Here is a 13,720-nt window from a genome sequence, read left to right as displayed (position 1 = left end):
GGTGGGGAAGTAGGTGAATGTGTTAATTATAGCTCAAAAATCAAAATAAAACCCCACTCCTCTCATTAAAAACCCAAGGTCTTCAGAGATGCTGTGGAAGTTTTGAGACTGGAAAGGTTTTTTAAGGAGATGGGCTTGGTAACAGAGGGATTCAAATCAACCTTGTCAGGTGAATTCTGCTTTACAGCATTTATCCTCTAAGGATAAATTTAGTGCACAAAAGAATCCACAAGGCCAGTGATCCCACAGAGATACTTCCAAAAACCCCAAAACCACATCAAACAAAGGATGAATTTGGGGCAGGAGGCCTCAAAGAAATCAATATTTTCTCCTCAGGAAATTATTTTTTCCTCCCTTTCTAAGCAACTTTTCCAGTTAGCATCCTCAGCTGAAATTTGATTTTTTGTTTCTTGATTTAGGAAATTAATGAGTAGTGGATTTAGTCCCCAATTTGGTGTTTTATGAAGTTTTGGGGCAAATATGCTGTAGTTGAGCTCAGAATAAAATTAAATAAAAAACACTTTTAACTTTATTCTGAACAACAGCTTGGCAGCTTTTTGCTCTCTTAGGGGTTTAGAGAAGGAATGGGGAAGGTTTGAGGAAATCCAAGAACACTTACTTGTTCTTTCAGCTGATTGACTTTATCTTGGAGAAGCCTCTTCACAAGCCTTAATTTCTGCTCCACATCCATCATTCTCTCTTCCATCATTTTTAGGAGCTGCTCATGACCCTCCTGGAAAGCAACATTTATGTGAAAAATCAGTTAAAAATCAGTTCCCATTCACCAGTCTATTTTGTTTTCCCACTTTATGCTCAAAAAAATTGGTGGCCATCCACATTTCAGTCTGATTTAGAGGCAAATAAATTAATAAACCTTTAATTGAAGCAGAATATTGATGGCATCACTTAAAGGACACTCTCAGCATTCTACTGGTTTTCCAAGCAAGTTACATTTGAAATTACCAAATCAAGGAAAAATGATATAAAATTCTAACTTTTGTCTTGTCTGTGACAGAGCTGGATAATTTCCTTTTCTTGTTCTTCGGTGCTGCCAATTTTCTGATCAATGTGGGAAACAAAATGCCAATTTAATGGTTTTAGAATAAAAATAAGGTGAAGTCATAAGGTCACGTTGACAAGGTAACTCTCCCATGCCAGACCCTTTGAAACAGAGTAATATCCAAAAGAAGTAGGATTATAAACGACATTTTTTACATCTTTTTAGATTAGTTTTCATAATCCTCAACTGGTTTATCTTCTTTTTCTTCAGCAAGATGACAGTGTAACTAAAAACATCATAATTCTGTGTCGTGTTACAAGAACACCTGAGGGAAATTTTCCCAAATAAATAAGAAACATCAGGAATTACCAAAAAAACCCCTTGAGTAATATCCAAAAAGATTCCAAACTTCATTTTTTTACACCTTTTTAGATTAGTTTTCATAACCCTAAACTGGTTTTTCTTCAGCAAGGTGAGAATGTAACTAAAACCATCATAATTCTGTGTCGTGTTACAAGAACATCTGAGGGAAATTTTCCCAAATAAATAAGAAACACCAGGAATTACAAAAGAACTTGAGTAATATCCAAAAGTAGTAGGATTCCAAATATGCATTTTAGGATTCCAAATATGCATTTTAGGATTCCAAATATGCAAAAGATGCATTTTTTGCATCTTTTTAGATTAGTTTTCATAACCCTAAACTGTTTTTTCTTCTTTTCCTTCAGCAAGGGGACAGTGTAACTAAGAATATCATAATTCTCTGTCATGTTACATGAACACCTGAGGGAAATTTTCCCAAATAAATAAGAAACATCAGGAATTAAAGGAATTACAAAAGAACTTCTGTGGATTTAGGAACTTTAAACACTGATTGCAGGAAATTTGAGACTTTATTTTGCTGCTGGTTTGTTACTCAAATTCCAGGCAGTCATTTGAGGAGATTAAACTTTGAGAAAGCACCAACCCAAAATAAAACACCTTCAAATCCAAACCCATCCCACCTGTGGAAGAGGATAAATACAAATCTGTTTCAGGCAGGCAGTTCTTCATGTAAAACCCTACAAAATGATCCCCCCGGGGGGTTGATTTAATCTCACTCAACATTTTATTTGCTGTAGCATCAGAAACTCAAATCTGTGTATGAGGTGATGTGATAATCTATTTTTATGAAAAAACTTACATTAGAGTCACACAGAAAAGAGTTTTACTGTGTGGGTGGAGTGGATATTTTTCTGAATTAATGGAATTTGATTGGAATTCAAAACCCTGGAATTCACCATTCCACTTCCCATTTGTTGCAGGAGCCCTGAGTGAGTAATTATGTGGAAAAGAAGAATTAGAGAGGTCTCAATACCTGTGATCCCTGGGGTTTTTTTGCCTTAAATATTCTCACTTCCCATTATTTCATGTTAAATGGGAGAAATCAGCTCAGGCAGCAGCTTTAAGGTCATTAAAATAGGAGGAAAAAGATCTTTACAAGCAAACAGCTGAAATGGTTCATGGCTCCAACCAGAAAAATCACAGGCCTTAAAGAGGTGTTTTGCTGAACTATTAAAGTGTTAAAATCCCAATTTAATTAAATTAGGATTTAATAAATTCATTAAATCCTAATAAATTAATTGAATTTTATTAAAATCCTAGTTTGAGACAAAATAAAAACTCTAGAATTTTGTCCAATAAACAATTATTTTCCCTTTTTTACTTTATGGCCACAGTAGTAGAAGATCTCTCATTTTCTTAAATTTTCAGATACATCTGCTAAAGAAAAGCTGAGTTTCTGTACTCCAATACATCCCTGCCACAAATATTTCCCAGAACTCCTGATATAACAATGTTCACTATCAAAGATAAATATTTTGTCTAAAACTTGTTAATTCTTGAAGTAGAAATTAATGATTTCTATGAAGACAAGAGACATTATGCTTAAAAAAAGATTTTATTTTTCATTTACATCAAAAAAAGTCATCTTTCCCTGTTAAAAAGTTTATACATCTTATACAAAAATGCAGTATAAATACCCCTGGTTTTCTTCAAATCTCATATAAAATTAGTACCATTTGAGAAAAATAGGCTCTTTCCCATACTGAACAACTGCACATTTTAAATAACATAAATAAAACCCGTTTGTAACACATTTTAAAAAGCTTCTGGAAGCTTCTGAGCTTTCACAAAATAGCTTCTAGACAAATAAATAAGAAAATAACACTGCGGAGACTTTTTTTTGCTGGTTTTTTGGGAGAAAAAAGAAAAACAAAAGAAAAAAAGGAAAAAAGAGGGGAAAATAAAGGAAAATAAAGGAGAAAAATAAAGGAAAAAATAAAGAAAAAAAGGAGAAAAAAAAAAAAAAGGAAAAAAAAATAAAGGAACAAATAAAGGAACAAATAAAGGAACAAATAAAATAAAGGAAAAAAATAAAGGAAAAAAAGGAAAAAATAAAGGAAAAAAAGAAAAAAAAGGAAAAAAATAAAGGAAAAAATAAAATAAAGGAAAAAAATAAATGAAAAAATAAAGGAAAAAAAAAAAAAGGAAAAAATAAAGGAAAAAAATAAAGGAAAAAAAATAAAGGAAAAAAAAATAAAGGAAAAAAAAAAAAAGAAAAAAAATAAAGGAAAAAAAATAAAGGAAAAAAATAAAAAAAAAAAATAAAGGAAAAAAAATAAAGGAAAAAAAAAAAGGAAAAAAATAAAGGAAAAAAAATAAAATAAAGGAAAAAAAATAAAGGAAAAAAATAAAGGAAAAAAATAAAGGAAAAAATAAAGGAAAAAAATAAAGGAAAAAATAAAGGAAAAAATAAAGGAAAAAATAAAGGAAAAAATAAAGGAAAAAATAAAGGAAAAAATAAAGGAAAGAATAAAGGAAAAAAATAAAGGAAAAATAAAGGAAAAAATTAAAGGGAAAAAATAAAGGGGGAAAAAATAAAGGAAAAAATAAAGGAAATTAGGAAAAAACAAGGGAAAAATAAAGGAAAAAAGGGAAAAAAAGGAAAAAAAAAAGGATTTGATCCTCAAGTTTCTGAGCTTATGCCAGTTCTGTGTTTTGTGTTTATCATGGCAAAGGAATGGGATCAGAAGCAGCCAGAGGTGTCAGAGGTGCCCAATCCTGCGGTAGGAATCTGCATGCACTGCTCGCTGCTCCGGTAGCAGGGCCTGGAGAAAGAAGGCAAGTGGCAATACTTCACCCTGAGAGCCAGGTGCTGCTTCAAAACATCAACACTTCGAGGCAAAAAAATCAGCAAAACAAGCAAAGCAAGCAACACAGGACAAAAGAAAAAAAAAGTACAAAAGAAAAAAACATGCAGAGTATTTTATATTTTCTAGCTGTAAATATTGATATTAGCACTGCTGGGAGACTGAGGGGGTGTTTTCTACATCTAAGGACTCTCATCCATGGTTTTTAAAAGCTCAGTGGCAGTGATTAAATTAGCAAAGTTTTTTAGAGGAAATCCTCCTCTCTCTAAAAACCTCATTTACAGCATGAAAATCTCATATAGTATATAAAAAAACTCAGATTGCCAAGAATTGGGGAAAAATATAGCCAAACATTATATATGAATACAATCTACATATATATTTAAAAATAGATATAAAACCTCACAGATTGCCAAGCATTTGGGAAAAATGTATCCAGACATTATATATAAATATTATATATATATATATATGTGTGTGTATCTATATATATATATATATAAAGCCTCACAGACTGCCAAGCATTTGGGAAAAACATAGCCAATTATATATAATAGATATATATTTAAATAAATAAATAAATAAATAAATATAAAACCTCACAGATTGCCATGAATTTGGGAAAAATGTATCCAAACATTATATAAAAATATTTTTATTTCTATATATATGTATGTGTATATATATGTGTTATATATATATATATATATATATTATATACATAATATATAAATAATATAAATATAAAGAAATTTTATATACATAAAATCTCACAGATTGCCAAGCATTTGGGAAAACTGTATCCAAACATTATATATAAATATAATAGATATATATTTAAAATATATCTATAAAACCTCACAGATTGCCAAGCATTTGGGAAAAATGCAGCCAAACTGTCCCTCCTTTGAAAACTTTGCATTTCTACCTCAAACCTTGTTGGTTTTCCCTCAGAGTGAGATGAAATTTGAAATAAAGAGCTGTACAAAGGGAGAACTGAGCAACTCAGATATTAATCAGTGCTAGGCAAACTTTGGGAAGTATTGGGTAATTAACAGGCTCCCAAATTTGGTTATTGAGAAAGGGATATGAGGTAATCACAGCACTGGACACAGCAGAACAATCACTGGAAATTCAGAAGAGTCCAGAAGGGTAACACAGCACAAACAGCTCAGGAGTTATAATTTAATTTAATTTAGTGCAATTTAAACATGTAACAGCAGCCTTTGGGTGAGAATAACTCAGGACTGACTGTAAAATGAATGAAAATCCACAGACAACCAGGATCAAAAAGCAATGAAAACTGCAAAGCAGGATAAACACAAAATAATTCCATTAAAAAAAAAAAAGGGGGGAAAACTTTGGATACCTCAGACAGGATCTAAAAAGCTGCAAAAAGCAAAGCAGCAGAACTAAATTATTTATAAATTATTTATTTTACACATGGAGACAACCTGACCTTGTACTCACTGGTGGAAGGATGATGGAGAGGGATTAGCATGGAAGCTTTCAGGGTGCTAAAGGGGACATTAAAAGGGACATGAGCTCAACTAAATGTTAAACCCTAAAAATCAGGATGGCAAAGAGAAATCAACAGAGATTCAAGCAGGAGGTGTTCACAAAGTGGAGAGAAATAAATCTGGCTTTGCTTGTAAGTGCAGGTTTTTAATAATGATTTAGAAAGTTATGTAGTAAAAAAGGGTGTTATAAAGCAGATTATTCACTCATTTTAAGGAAAAAAATTAAAAGGATTAAGTGCCTTAGTGCATTGACAGCCGATATTTTTCAAGTCTAAGTATTTTTAAATTCCCAAAGCTTTTCCAGGAAATGCAGGAGCAATTCATCTCTAGAACTGCAGGTTCCAGGATGTGACTCGTTTGCAGATTGTTCCAAAATCTAAATTACAAACTCATCACTCCTAATGCAATCCCAGCACATTCAATTTGCCACTGCTGCAATATGGCTTTGATTGATTTTTAAATTAAAATTCACATTTTGCTCCCCATGGTATGGGAACAAAGTACATCAGCCTGTGGTGATGCACTTCTGAAAAGGAACCTTATAATCAATTTATTTCTACTTAACCTGAAATTATTTGCTTTTATTTTTTAATGAAACATTTTGATTTTATACCTTTCTTTAAAAAAAATAATTACTCCAAGTTTTGGATACTTTAAAAACTGGTTACTGCCTAGACTCTCTCTGTAATACCTTTTTTCTGGAATACTTATTCCCACATTAAGAGATTTTTGAGCTTCAAAGTCTTGGTATTATTATTATTATTATTATTATTATTAGGTATTATTTTAAAGTATAACTGCAATCTAAATTTAAAATATAAGAGGGGTGATTTTTTCCTGCTACCAGATGAATAAATAGCTAATAGTGTTTTATCTAATTTATTTATCTAAATGTAAATCTAAATAAATATCTAATCTAAAATAGATCAAATACTAACTAGAAATTTAGGTTACTATGTGTAAATCTAAATAAATATCTAATCTAAAATAGATCAAAGACTAAATATAAATTTAGGTTACTTAGAGCTCTATCTTTTCTTATAAGATAAAGTTGTAATATTATTTTAAGACATTTTTTGGCCTGAGCCAAAGCTTTAGACATTTAGAGATCCAATTACTTTTGGAAGAAAAAGATCATTTGGAAATTTTTATATGGCAGATACAAACCTTTTTATTGCCTAGAATTCAGTTTTACAAGGTAAAAAGTTAACACTAAAAGTGAGTGGATGAATTAATCTGCCTTGGAATTGGTTTTCCCTCAGAAATGTTGACGTTTCTGTACAACAGTAACAGTGTCTTGTCTTGTGGCCAAATCAGGAAGAAAAAGGATTAGAAAAAAACCTTAGAAAAAGGGATTAATTTGTGTTCTGCTCTGCTACAACTGACACAATTCCATGTGACAGCAAGAGCCCAAATTAGGATTTTATGTGATGGATGCCTGTGCAATATTTGGCGTGGTGTATTTCTAGACAGGGTCATTAGGTAAAGAAACAACAAAAGAGCCTCTATAAACACTCACTGCACATGGAGCAGAAGGAGAAAAGCCAGTTAAATGTGGATGGGAGTGGTTTGATCTCAAAAAAATTAAGAGAACTTCAGAACAAAGCTCTGGCTTGGGCTGACCACACTAAAATAGCATTTTTACACATATCCTTGCTGCCATGAAATTCCATTTTTGAACTGGCATAAACAGAGAAAGGATCTCACCAGAATAAAAAAAAAAAACCAACAAAACCCCAAGACAATTAAACCAAATGCTTTAAAAATTTTCACTTTCAAGGTGAGAGGGCCTTACCTGCTGCATGTTTGTCCCCGAGGGTCTGCTCTGGAGCTCTTCCTGGAGGTGCTGACTCCTCCTCTCTGCCTGCAGCAGCTGCTGCTGGAGCTGCAGGAATTGTTCCCTGGGCACCGTGGCACAGCCTTGCTGCTGGGAGCTCTGGCTATGCATCCCCCTGGACTGCAGCATCTGCAAAACCCCAAAATCCCCAAATCAGCAGCTGCTGGGAGCTCTGGCTATGCATCCCCCCTGGACTGCAGCATCTGCAAAACCCCAAAATCCCCAAAATCAGCAGCTGCTCCCTCTGCTCCAGAGCATCTGCAAAACCCTAAATCCCAAAATCAGCACCTGCTCCCTCTGCCAGAGCTACCCAGGAGCATCTGGAAAACCCCAAACCCCAAAATCAGCTCCTGCTCCCTCTGCCAGGGCTGCCCCAGAGCAGCCTGCTCTCAGATTTTTTATGTGCAAGGGAAACAAGCCTGGACTTGGTGATAGAGGTGACGAAAGATGGAATTTCACACAAAGGAAGCTGGGCTTTGAGTCATCATTTCAGGCCTGAATTATAAAATCACTGAATTTTGGATGAATTCCTATCAAATTTTAGCTGGTGAGCTTTAAGTAGCAATAATTTCCCATTTCAAGGGGAAGGCTGAAGTTGTGCTGATTGTTTCTACTCTTTAGGATGGAGAGGGAACATTTATCTCTGCTGTTACCCTCAAAATTCAGTATATAACACCCTATAGATATTTCCTAATGTTCACTCCTAACTGATTATAAAATCACTGAATTTTAGATGAATTCCTATCAAATTTTAGTTGGTGAGTTTTAAATAGCAATATTTTCCCATTTCAAGGGGAAGGCTGAAGTTGTGCTGAGTATTAGTTGTGCTGATTATTTCTAGTCTTCAGGGAACATTTATCTCTGCTGTTACCCTCAAAATTCAGTATATAACACCCTACAGATATTTCCTAATGTTCACTCCTAACTGTGGAGATATTAAGAGCTAGGACAGTCACATGAAATAATTTAGAATTTTTCCAGACTAAAGCAAAACCCAGGTAAGTAACTCACAGCTGGAAGAGTTAATTATACTAAAAAGGACCAGAATTGGACAGTAAAAATCCCTGATGGTTCAGATAAACTCATTTGCAGCTGGAATTTGTGTAGAATTAATAATTTCTTCCCCTAAAGAAAGAAAAAGCCAGGACCATAAAGGTCCTGTTACCTTAAAACCATTACTCTGTTCCCTCAGGAAAAGGTGTATAAGATTATCTTGGTGATTTTAGCTTTCCTTTCACAACTGATTTTAATTCCCCTTTCACAACTGGCACAATTCTCAATTTGGATAATATTTCAGTTATTGACTTCATCTCTAACTGTAAATATTTTTCACAATGGTGCAGCTCTTCTGGCCCTGTAACCATCCCTATCTCTGCTGGTCCTGGTAAACAGAAAATAGGTTTATAAATGCTTGAAAATAAAACTATTTGTACTTTTTAAAGCTATTTAGAGGCTCTCTTTGTCTTTAAAGGAGCTGTTTTTTTTCCTGACAATATAAACAGTGAAAATAATGAGCTTTTGGTGGGATTTCTTTCAGGGTTCCTGTCATGTTGTGAAGCACACAAGCAACGAATGAGTCAAATAGTGTTAACAGCATCTTAGAAATAATTACTAATGAAACAGCAATGAAAACAATATAGCCCTGCTGTATTCATCTGTGGAAGAAAATGGAACAATCATGGGCTTGCTAAACTATCAGGATGATGCCAAGTGGGATCAGGAATTAACTAATTTGAGGAAACACTGGACAGTCTCATGCAGAAGTAAATATGCAAACACCTTCGAGCCTCACAGGCAATGGGGGAGCAGGAAGCCACTTTTCATTCTCCCACTTCCAATTTTAATCCTTTTGGAAGCAATGGGGTGAATTCTCTCCATTTTCATGGCAACCCCTCAGGAACACACAGCTCCTGAGGGTACAGAACCACCTTAAACAGCAAAAACCACAAAGAACCTGTGCACTGTCCAAAATTGACACTGAAATGAATAGTGGCTTCTGCACTTAAGAGATGCATGGGAAAAAAAAGAAAAGAAATTAATTTAAAAAATGAATTCATTAAAATGAATTTAAAAAAATGAATTTCTCCATGCTATGGGGGTACATGAAAAGTGATTGCTCTACCTTCACACACTATTTCAGAGAGAGAACTGCCCCCTTCTCTGCTAGCTCCAACCACTGAGTTCTAGCCAGGTTAGCCACGGACAAAAGGAGAACAGGCACAAAAGAGAGAGTTAGAAGTCACAAATCACTGAGTGAATGTTGCACACACCTGCTGGGAAAAGGTTACCAAAATCCTGCATGGCTGAAATTCACATTTCAGGAGAAAACACAATCCCAGGCTGGGTGTTCTTGGGTTTGAGCGTTTGGCATTCTCCCAAAGCTTAATTAAGACTATATAAATAAATTCACAGGGAATAGAAACAGTCTTTTCATTAACTTGTCAAAATCTCATCTTTCCTAATTAGGTTTTTACGGTTTTATTACTAATTACATAGGATTTTCAGCCTAATGGCTCCCATTTGGTGAAAAACATGAAGCCATCTATAAAGTGTTATAGAAGCCTCATCTAAAAGATGTTCTGACTTATGGAACAAGTCAAAATTGTAAGGTTTTAATTTTTTTTTTCAATATTATGTTTTAAACTCAAATCCAGGATATCAAATTTAGTCAAGACTATTGAGAGAGAGCTTGGAGGTCTGGGCTGACCTTATGGGATGCACTAAACACAATTAAGCTGCCCATTCCTATTACCAAGGACTCCTAAATTTTGATGATCCATCTCCAGCAGAACTTTTACAACAGCTTTGGGAAGGATCTCCACTAAAGTTTTCACTTGTGCCTTTAAATTAACAGTAAGCTGTGTGAATTGCTAATTTTTCACAATTTAGATAATATTAAGCTTGAAGTCAGCAAATTATTCCCAGAGGAAATAAGAACAGGTTACTACATTAAGAGCAGCATCACACTAATATTAGATGGGAAATTTGAGGTGACATGTTTTAGGAAGGAAGAGGGAAGTGCCAGCCTTGCCTCAAGTACAGAAACAAATTTCCTTGCCATTTAATTTTCCATCTGAAGCCAAATGTGAATCATGACTAAACAAAACATGCTTCAGAGAGCAGGATGTTTGCCACACAGCTTGGTCATGAAAGAGGAGAAGTTAATTCTTCTGGTTTCAATTAGTTTTCTCTATTGCTACACATCCATAAGTTGTTCTAAAAGGAAATAAATTCAATAAAATAGTGATAAAGGCCCACAGTCAACACAGATTGAAAAGTACCTCCATTAACTGATCATCCAGCTTGACTTGCTTTTTTCTCAGTCCTTCATTTTCTGAGCTGCTTTCCAGTTCACGTCCAAGGGAATTCATCTGACTGATCTATCAGAGACAAAAAGTTTCCTTAGAAAAGCAGCAATTTGTCATTTTAGCTGCTTTTCCCCCCATGAACCACTGAATACCAAGACAACTCAAGTTTAAGAACCAGGAATATCTGGAAAAGTGCTTTGCTACAAGAGCTGTCTCCCAGCAGATGCAAAGAGCCTTGTCAGCTCCTTCAGACACAGATTTGGGAGAGGCAAAGGGCACAAAATTCACAGCAGAAGAAGAAAGTTATCTTAGCTGAGAGGTTGGTGTCATTCTGTACCTTTCAAACACAAGTTGCACTGAAAATTAGCTCCTCTGCCAATGACTGGTTTAATTTTTATAGTTGATAGGTGTAAATTAATGCTTTGTCCACAGATTTGGGGGTTTTGTTGGCAAAAAGTTTGTTCTAGGGAAGAATGGAGACTCAAGGGAGGGACTGGTCATTGCCTGTGCAATGTTCAAACTTAATAAGTAAATAACACTAATAACACTAAAATACAGCTTATCCCCTGAACTTCTGAGAGATGGAAACTACTGCAGTGATTTGTGTGTTTACCACCCACAACTCACCTTCCTGAATGCAGATGACAGCTCCTTCTGAAGCTGCTCACACTCTCTCTTCAAGCTCAGCTTCTCCTGCTCCATGGCTTTGACAATCCCTGCCTGGCTCTGATGCTTTTGGTGCTTTAGGGAGAGGATTGTGGATTCCAGCTGCCGGATCTGGGAAAACAGAGATGAACAAATGGGAAAAGATGGCCCAGGTAATTCCACTTCATTTAAAATACCAGCTGATTTTGCAATCACAGAATCTCAGCGTGGTTTGGGTTTGAAAGGACCTTAAATCCCATCCCATCCCACCCCTGCCATGGGCAGGGACACCTCCCACTATCCCAGGCTGCTCCAAATCCTGCCCAAGCTGGCCTTGGACATTTCCAGGGATAAAGGAGCAGCCACAGCTTCTCTGGGCAACTCTGAGATATTTTTGACATCTTGGCTTTCTTTCCCTTTGTCCTCCCCATAATCCACTTAATACTGCAAGCCAAGAAATTGCACAAGAAGAATGTTAGAAATATTAAGAATCTTTCTGTTAACTTGAAGTTGGACTGAAATCTTGGACAAGAATTATCAAGATTGTCTTTTAAAGAAAAGGAATATCCTGAAGAGTGTTGTGGAGTCTCAGATATTCAAAACCTGCTTGGATTGTGATCTATGCAAAGGGGTCTGAATGACCTCCAGAGAATCACCAGGATTGAACAAGAATTACCAGGATTGTCTTCTAAAGAAAAGAAATACCATGAGAGTGCTGTGGAGTCTCATTCTCTGGAGAAATTGGCACAGGAAGAACATCAGGAATATTGAGAATCTTTTTGTTAACTTGAAGTTGGACTGAAATCTTAGAAAAGAACTGAAATTTTGGAAAAGGACTTCACAACACTCTCAGGATATTTCTTTTCTTTAAAAGACAAGATTGTCTATTTCTAAAAGAAATATCCTGAGAATGTTGCAGAGTCTCATTCTCTGGAGAAATTGGCACAGGAAAAATATTAGGAATATTAAGAATTTTTTGTTAACTTGAATTCAGACTGAAATCTTGGACAAGAATGATCAGAATTGTCTTCTAAAGAAAAGAAATGTCCTGAGAGTGTTGTGGAGTCTCATCCTCTTGAGAAATTGGCACAGGAAAAACGTTTGGAATATTAAGAATTTTTTGTTGACTTGAAGTTGGACTGAAATCTTGAACAAGTACTACCAGGACTGTCTTTAAAAAAAAAGAAATGTCCTGAAAGTGTTGTGGAGTCTCATTCTCTGCAGATATTCAAACCCTGCTTGGATTGTGATCTATGCAAAGGGGTCTGAGTGACCTCCAGAGAATCACCAGGATTGGACAAGAATTACCAGGATTGTCTTTTAAATAAAAGAAATCTCCTGAGAGTGTTGTGGAGTCTCAGATATTCAACCCCTGCTTGGATTGTGATCTATGCAAAGGGGCCTGAGTGCCCTCCAGAGCTCCCAGCCCAGCCCTGCTGGGTCTCCCAGCTTGCCCAGGTTACCTTTTCCCTGGAGTGAGCCAGGTCTGTTTTTGTGCTCTGCACTTCCCTCTGCAGCCTCTCGTTGTCCTGCCTGAGCAGCCTCTGCTCCTGCTCATCCCAGGGGATGGGCCCCTGCTGCTCCTGCAGCCCTGAGGGAGGCACAGCCACTTCCAGAACCAGGTTCTTAAGACAGACAGAATTGCAGGGTTAGGCCTTCAACAAAGAAGCAGACATTTGCTCTATTCAGGTGGGGTTTAGGTGGATTCTCAGAAAGTGCAGGCTCCAAAGTTGCAGCATTCCCATCTCCCTCCCAGCCCACTCTCTGCTGTTCTTTAAGAAATCCAATGTGCAAATCCCAAGTGCTTCCCTCTGCTAAAATCATGGATAATAGCTGTGTGCACAAGGAGTGCACAGAGTTCAGCAACACAAAAAAAAGCAATTTATGCTCTCCTTAGAGCCAAACAGAACTCAGTATTCTATATTATGCACTAATAGCTGTAATTTAGCTCCTGTTGTACAATTCTGAAACAGCCTCTTTTCCACGTGGACATTAAATATTCCTTAATTACATGGCAAACAAGCCAAATTAGTAACTGAATTCATAAGAGCAATCCCAGGACTGCTGTCTACAACCTCCTTTGGTTACAAATCCTCATTAGCTGAGAGGCTGGAGTAATTCTGTACCTTCCAAACCCAAGCTGCACTGAAAATTAGCTCCTCTGCCAATGACTGGTTCAATTTTTATAGTTAATAGGTGTAAATTAATGCATTGTCCAC

General features: G+C 35.7%; 1 protein-coding gene across 7 annotated transcripts in view; it reads right to left on the bottom strand.

Annotated features, from left to right (window-relative positions):
• The window catches only part of NIN (ninein), a 65,610-nt gene that overhangs the window by 4,240 nt on the left and 47,650 nt on the right, over window positions 1–13,720 (bottom strand). For 4 of the 7 annotated variants that reach the window (XM_030948821.1, XM_030948828.1, XM_030948822.1 and 1 more), the window contains 5 exons: window positions 12,965–13,126; window positions 11,484–11,633; window positions 10,830–10,928; window positions 7,507–7,677; window positions 620–733 (listed from right to left, as the gene is read on the bottom strand). In XM_030948821.1, coding sequence (XP_030804681.1) covers window positions 620–733; window positions 7,507–7,677; window positions 10,830–10,928; window positions 11,484–11,633; window positions 12,965–13,126 — 696 coding nt within the window. Of the gene's footprint in view, window positions 1–619; window positions 734–3,898; window positions 4,150–7,506; window positions 7,678–9,670; window positions 9,732–10,829; window positions 10,929–11,483; window positions 11,634–12,964; window positions 13,157–13,720 lie in introns of those variants that run through there. The other 3 variants (XM_030948824.1, XM_030948825.1, XM_030948826.1) reach the window with 3 other exon arrangements.

Source organism: Camarhynchus parvulus, chromosome 5 (assembly GCF_901933205.1).
Source record: "Camarhynchus parvulus chromosome 5, STF_HiC, whole genome shotgun sequence".
NCBI lineage: Eukaryota > Metazoa > Chordata > Aves > Passeriformes > Thraupidae > Camarhynchus > Camarhynchus parvulus.
This window is presented reverse-complemented; position numbering and strand designations above follow the sequence as displayed.